The 7,147-nt window shown below is 43.3% G+C and overlaps 1 protein-coding gene across 4 annotated transcripts in view; it reads right to left on the bottom strand.

Moving 5' to 3' along the window:
• Window positions 1-286: 286 nt before the first annotated feature.
• Mtmr4 (myotubularin related protein 4) overlaps window positions 287-7,147 on the bottom strand; it is a 25,563-nt gene continuing 18,702 nt past the window's right edge. For all 4 annotated transcript variants that reach the window (XM_005394016.2, XM_013519398.1, XM_013519397.1 and 1 more), the window contains 4 exons: window positions 4,674-6,072; window positions 3,021-3,131; window positions 2,732-2,820; window positions 287-2,524 (listed from right to left, as the gene is read on the bottom strand). In XM_005394016.2, coding sequence (XP_005394073.1) covers window positions 2,347-2,524; window positions 2,732-2,820; window positions 3,021-3,131; window positions 4,674-6,072 — 1,777 coding nt within the window. In that variant the 3' untranslated portion in view covers window positions 287-2,346. The remainder of the gene's footprint in view (window positions 2,525-2,731; window positions 2,821-3,020; window positions 3,132-4,673; window positions 6,073-7,147) is intronic.

Genomic DNA, 7,147 nt, shown 5'->3' with positions numbered 1-7,147 from the left:
GAATCACGAGAGCTGAAGTACAGTTCTGTGTGCCTCCTCAACCCAACACTGGCGACATTTCAGACACAAGGGAAATCTCACTTGAGATGGGATAGAATTCTACCGAATCTGTACGCAGAAACCCCTACCCAGTCAATACATACAAATATATCAGGAGCTGTGCTGATAAAACGAGTCCATTTTAAAAACAAATTGTCAGAAAAGACGTAAGTTTTTCCTACCGACAGAGGAACAATGAGTATTATATTTTCATAGAAACTAAAATAAAAAGACCCAACAAAGCAGCACTAATATAGAGATTTTATTTAAACCGTATTGAGTTTTTTTACAGCACATTGCATGTTTGTCACAACGCAACTGCACAGTTTGGATTTTTGGCCACATTATGTCACTTACACCCACACCAGCTCTGAAAGGAGTATTTGATGAACCTGTCTGAGCCAACAGCCCAGAATCTCTCTCCAAGGCCATGCGGTTTATTCACTGATGGGACAGTCCCTCAAAACAGCCACACAAAGTAGACAGATACAATCTCCCCATGTTACCAATCTTATACCCACACCCCGAAAACAGGCAGAGTGAAGTGCAATGTAAATCAAGTTAATTAAAAAGCCACTCAAGACTGGCAGTAAGTTTTAATAATTGAGAAAATGCTTAAAAGAATTTTATGTATCAGAGACAAGGAATAGTTTGTTATTTTTTCAATGATCTCTCAGGAATTTCCCAGACACAAAATCTCCATTATTCAGCTCCATTTAAAAAAAAAAAAGTTCTGTTAGGCTGACCTAAATATGCCAAAACTTTTTAGGTTACATCCATGGCAAGTATAAAAGAAGCACAGATGCTTCTCTGTAGGACTGAAGAAAAGGTCAAGACAAACAACAATTCTTGTTCTAAATGCAAGTTTTAGTTATTCTGGAATGATTTTTTTTTTCTAGAAAGCAACATGAAAGTAGAAGTGAGAATGACAACTATCATAGCTTTAAAACAGGATATGCCTAAATGTAATTTACTTTTTATACACCAATGATTAAGCAAACTATACAAAGGAAACTAGTGGTTTCGTAATAGGCCAAGGAGACTGTATCTGTCCCAACCACAGTACATGGCTATATCACTGTATCTTTTGGTTAAGTGCCACTGGTACATATTAAGATGAAAAACAAAATCAAAACAAAAAATATGTTTGGTCCAAATGGACACATTTTATCTCCCAATTTTGGTATCAAGGCTTTTCTCTTCTGTTTGGGTTCCACTGTTAAGTGCACAGAAATAGACAGCAGCATTTGTACGGAAACCCTCACACACCAAACAGCATATTCTAGGAGGTAAAAACCAAACACTAAATTCTACCCTCAAGGTGTCAAGTGTTCAGGATAAGAAGCAATGTGACCCAAAGGAGGCAGCAGCCAAGGGAAAGACAACATGGGGGAAGTGGGCAATGGGACAACAAAAACCTTTGTTTTATTTTCATGCCAGGAGAGGATCAAGGTGTAGCTCCTGTGTTAGCACCAGGACAAACTAGGAAAAATCAGGTGCAAAGGGTAGGGCACAATCAGCAGATATTTCACAAGGATAATTTTTGCTTTTCCCTTCTCATTCTTCACAGTGCATACCTCAAAAGCTGCCTTCACAGCTCAAAAGAACTGATTTTTGCCATGACTAAACATCAGCAGAGTTTTCCTCTGTTCCAAAAATGTCTCACTCCCTAGAACTGTCCCCCTAAACCGAATATTCACTGATGCTGGCCGATGATCCAAGTGAAAAATACATTGAAACCTTCACTTGCCAAACCAGTCTTTAAGCCAAACTCCACAGAAAGTACTAATGCAACTAGAGGGAGTGCCTCTAAAGACTGAGCCTTCATGCACGGACACAGAGCACAGAGGTACAGAATAGAGTTCATCTCAAATAGGATAGGAATTCCTATCTTATATAGTAGAATCTGCTTTTTTCAAGGTGGCAAGATGGGTCTGGTTATCACTTGGGAGTTTGGTTATACATATGCCTTTCTATTGCTGTTTGGGCACTTTGCACCAGGCAGTATCTATAAAGTCATCATCGTGTGACTCTCCATGATAAAGAAGTCACCAACTCAACATTAAGGTCCCAGACTCTAGGTCTGGATCAGGACCATTACCCCAAGGTGAGGGTCTCTCCAGTAGTGGACCTCTGCCAAATTGAAATTCCTCTGCTCCAGTCTCATGGTATCAAGGAGGATTTCTCAAGACGGTATCTTTGAGCTCTGTGATTTCATGAGCCACACCAAGGAACCTTCCACACTACACCTGAAGTAGATCCTCCCTTCAAACCTGCTGAAATTGGACAGGTCATCTCCTCTGGCATTCAACTGGAAGCTGTCGCGATAGGTTTCTTCAGATGTTGGCTCATGAGTTCCCGGGCACGAGACACTTGAATGTGTTCGTAGCATGAGTTACAGACGAGAACTGGGTCATAGAGCTGTTGATCAGGAATGGGCAGCTTCAGGTGGCAGCATCCAGCACAAAATACATTCCCACAATTTCTGTCAAAGCACAAAGAAGAAAAAGTTCACCAGAAATGCCAAATAACCGAGAATGCATGCATCAAAAGGCTCTCCATGAATACACGAAGAGAAAGATCGGGGACAAACACAAATAGTTCCTATAAGGATGCCTTCATTTTTAGATTGATTCAATTTAGTTCTATTCATATGTACTGCACTACTTTATGAGTCATAAAAACATCTTACCTGCAGTGGTGTCTTCGTTTGGCCAACCAGAATTCACAGTCACAGTTATAGCAGTGTGATGCCATGTGGTCTGGAACCCAGCGGGTCACCTAATAGAAAGCACAAGGAAGAATTCCAGGTCTTTATCAAGAGGATGGAAAAGCAACACTGCAACAAGGAAAGCAGCCCGGGAAAAAAATGACAAGGCTGGTCTTTGTGACTTGGTCACACTAATTGCTTACAAAGATATCACTCATCTCTGAGAAATATGGTAAATTTTCTGTCCCTCATAAGTACCCAGCACACATACCTCAGTTTCCTTCTTATCAACAGGTTCCCAGCTTGCTTCTGAGAGGCAGTCCTCACTGTGATCAGAGCCAAAATCTTCTGTATCACTGCCATCTGACTCTTTCAAACATGTCTGAAGAGAAGGCAAAGATATCAACATTATCATCATCACTACCACTTGCTGTTCACTGTGTGTCAGGTACTGTTCTAAGTGCTTTATATGCATGAACTTATTTAATTATTCAAAACAGTACTAGGGGTTGCCAAGAGCAAGCCCCTGAGTTCGATTTCCAATACAAAAAAAAAAAAACAGTCCTAGGATGTATACTATTATGCCCATTTTACAAATAAGGAAACTAAGCCCCAGAGAAAGTAAGAGATTTAAGTGTAAAGTTGGGATTGAAACCTAGTATCCTGGCTTCAGAGCCATGCTGTTAACCAGTATGCTGTACCACAGAACTGAAAGATTATTGCTCTTGCTATATATTAAAATAGGCATTGGCAAACAATGGCTTACATGCCAAATCTACCTTGTTTCCTGTTTTTTTTTTTTTTTTTTTTTTTTTTTTTTTTTTCTTTTGAGACAGGGTCTCAATATGTAGCTCAGACTGGCCTTGAGCTCACTTTGTAGCCCAGGCTGGCCTCGAACTCGAAGCGATCCTCCTGCCTCAGCCTCCCTGCATGCTGGGATTACAGGCATGTGCCACCACACCCGGCTCTATCTTGTTTTTATAAATCAAGTTTTATTGTCCTATAAAGGGAACAATAAATAGTTATGACATAGACTACGGCCCTACACAACCTAAAATATTTACCATCTATCCTTAAAAAAAAAGTTGGCTGATTCCTATTTAAAGCATCACCTTAAATTGCAAGAAGTTTTAGCCTCGTCTACTCCACCAAGAGGGAGCTAGGAGAGCCCTTAACGGAAGGAAGGGAAGTTTGTGTGTAGATAGCAAGCTATTCCAGGGGAGAAGGCTCCTAGGAGCTCCCCCAGGACTACAGTGCCAGAACCCAAGGTAGCCAACACAGTAAAGCCTGGATGGTCCTCATCACCTCTCACCTGGATTATTCCAAATGTCCTAACAAGCCTCCCAGGCTATGTCTCAACTTCCTCATCAAAATGCTACCCCGTTGTTAGAGCAGATTTCTTAAAATACAAATCTGATCATTTCACTCACTGGTTTAAAATTTCATTGCCTTGAAGGTAAAATCCAAAATTTTAAGAAGGGTCCTCAAGCTGTCCTTTCCAATCACCGTCTAATTCTCCAGTGTCACTTCCCATCACACGACTCTCTCCTTCATAGTCCCAGCACAAGTGCGTCTGTGTAGACACACATACACCCAGAAACATCCATTCCTTTGTTTAAGCCATGCCAGGGGAGTACCTAGTGCCTCAGTGCTTCTGTTTTCCCTGTCTGTGTAGCTAAATACCACACTCTTCAGCACTCAGCTCAAGCACTGTCTTCTCAAGAAAGCCTTTCTTGAGTTTTCAGTGTACTCCAGCCCCCTAACAACCGATGCCTCCCTCTATTTAACACTCGGAACATCATTCTAATTGCCTTTTATCCTAGAGCCCAAGCATCTAACTTAGTGGCACACAGCAAGTATCCAACAAACGGTAGAGGCTGGATGGATAGGACACGTGCATGGAAGGCAGTTGGAGAATACTTACAAAATCATCCTCATAGTCCATGGGAGGCTCTGCTGGAGGGGCACAGCAGTGACGGATATCCAGTCTCATCTGAAGCTCTCGCACCTGTCGACGGAGTTGCTCTACCTCTTGCTTGTACCCTGCTTCAATCTGCCGTAATCTATGCTGGATTACATCCGTGGGAAAGGGGAGTCCATCATCATCCAAATAGAGAGGAGGCACTGGAGAAGGGCAGCTCAATGGAACAGGCTTTGTGCTGGGAACTTGCTTTGGATGAGCTGATGGCCACATCCGGTTTTTCCCTCCTGGGCCAGTACAGTGTCCATTGGAATGATTAGAACAGACAGGCGATTTCACACCTTCTCTCTGAGCCCACTGGCCCCCAAAGCAGGGCCCTGGGGCCCGCATCTGCTTACTGCTTGACCGCTTACTACAACAGCCATAGGAAAGCAGCCGCCTAGGAGTATTCTCCCCACTCGGGAATGAAGTCACCATCCCTTGGAAGCTGTCCCAGTTGGACCCCAGAAAAGAGAACTCACTGATTTGGCTCTGAGAAACTGGCTTTCGGGCTAATTCCAATGGCATTTTCCCAAAGCGAGGATTTTCCAGTAACTGCCCATTCCTATTACTTCCTTTCTTGCCAGGGTCTTCCTCCCTGTGGATCAGATCCAGTATAGAACTGGGCTGTTCCTGGTGGGAGACACCTGGCATGTACCCTGGGGGGTCTTGGCTGGGGAAGTCAGCACTTGGTTCCAGAGGAATTTGGCAGGCAGCACTCGGTGGGTTGCAAAGGGTACCCAGACTACAGTCCAGAGCACATCTGGGGGCCACACCCAGCACAGAGTCTAGCTGGGCCTGCTGGGGGGCACCTGAAAGGGAGTCCTGGGAAGACTCAGGGAGATCACCAGTTCCATCACACTTGCTGGAAACAACCTTAGAAAGTACACTGACAGCTTCTGTTTCAGGACAATGTTCAGGTGGCTCCCCTGGGCCGTCAAAAGTCCTGCCCAGCTCATCCTGGGCAGAAGGATCTGGAGCTGCTGTCATGGTCTGTTCCAGGACTTTGATTTCAGGATCAGAGGTGTTGCTTTTCATTTCCTGGGGCACAGCAGTATTAAGCAGCTTATAACTTAGAGGACAGCTTTTGTGACTCTTGAAAGGCTTATTGCTCAAGTAGTCTTTTTGGCTGCTGGGTGGAAGGGAAGGGAGCCCCACTTCTCCCATAGTCTGCTGGGGACCTCCTACCCCAGAGTCCATGAAGGCTGTCTCTGAGCCCTCAGGATTGCTGTGCCACGGTTCCAGGCCAGCTCTGACCTCCTGACAATGATTATTCAGGTTAGGGTCACTAGATGTTCGAGTCAGTGGGCTGCTTGTATCACAGGCAGAAAGAAGATCATCCATGGATCTGGTTTTAGGTAACCTGGAAGGATAAACACAATACCTGCAGGTCAGAAAATGGGAGCTACCTACAATATGCAGAATCAGGTCATAATCAGCGCAGTATCAAAACCGGCATTTAGCTGGGCATGGTAGCACATGCCTATAATCCCAGCTATTCAGGAGGCTGAGTCAGGAGGATTATGCATTTGAAACCAGTCTGAGCAATTTATAGAGATCCTGTCTCAAAACATAAACATTTTTTAAAAGGGCTGGGTATGTTGATCAATGCAAGAAAACCAAACCAAAACAAAACAGCATTTATATGACATAATGACATTTAAGATTACAACCAATGTTCACTAAATGTCTACTTTTCAAAAAGCAGACGACATGGACCTCATCCTCAAGAACTCAGGATCTGTGCTCAGCTTCTGTCAGTCCTCAACCTCCACAATTTCCCTGGGAAATCTCAACCACTCCCATAATTTCAACTACCTGCTATGCAGATACTTTCTAAATCCATTATCCCAGCCAGGCCTGCACTTGAGCTTCAAACCTAGTAGCCTAGTACTGTCTCTGACTCAGTAAGCCAGAAAGAAGATGGGTTTTGGAGCCAGACCACAATGGCTCTGACAGTTACCTACATGACTTCAAGGAAGTTATTTAAACCTCTAAGACATTAGGTTTCCTCCTTGCAGAAATGTTATAAGGATTCAAAATATACATAAGCAATCACAAACTCATTCATCACAAACTTATTAAGACAACATACCTCCTCAGCACAGCTTTTTATAACCACTTGGCATCGTGCCCCTCTCATTGGTCAGGCCCCAGAAGAATTTGTAGAGTTCTAGAGGCATTCATACACACCAAGTGTATGAATGTTACCCAAGTGGGTAACAGACTTTTTTTTTTGGTACTGGAAATTGGACTCAGGACTTTGCACTTGCCAGGCAGGCGCTTGTGCCGCTGAGTTATATCCCCATCTTGGTAACAGACATTTTTAAGAATGACACCCTGATTTTTTATATACTGGGGTTTGAGCCCATGGTCTTCAACTTAGCTACCTCCCCAGCCCTTTTATATTTTATTCTTTTTTTTTTTTTTTTTTTTTT

The sequence above is a fragment of the Chinchilla lanigera genome, unplaced genomic scaffold, assembly GCF_000276665.1.
Source record: "Chinchilla lanigera isolate Chin_1 unplaced genomic scaffold, ChiLan1.0 scaffold00050, whole genome shotgun sequence".
In the NCBI taxonomy this organism is placed as follows: Eukaryota; Metazoa; Chordata; class Mammalia; order Rodentia; family Chinchillidae; genus Chinchilla; species Chinchilla lanigera.
Note: the sequence above shows the minus strand (reverse complement) of the source record. Positions and strands in the feature narration are given on the sequence as shown.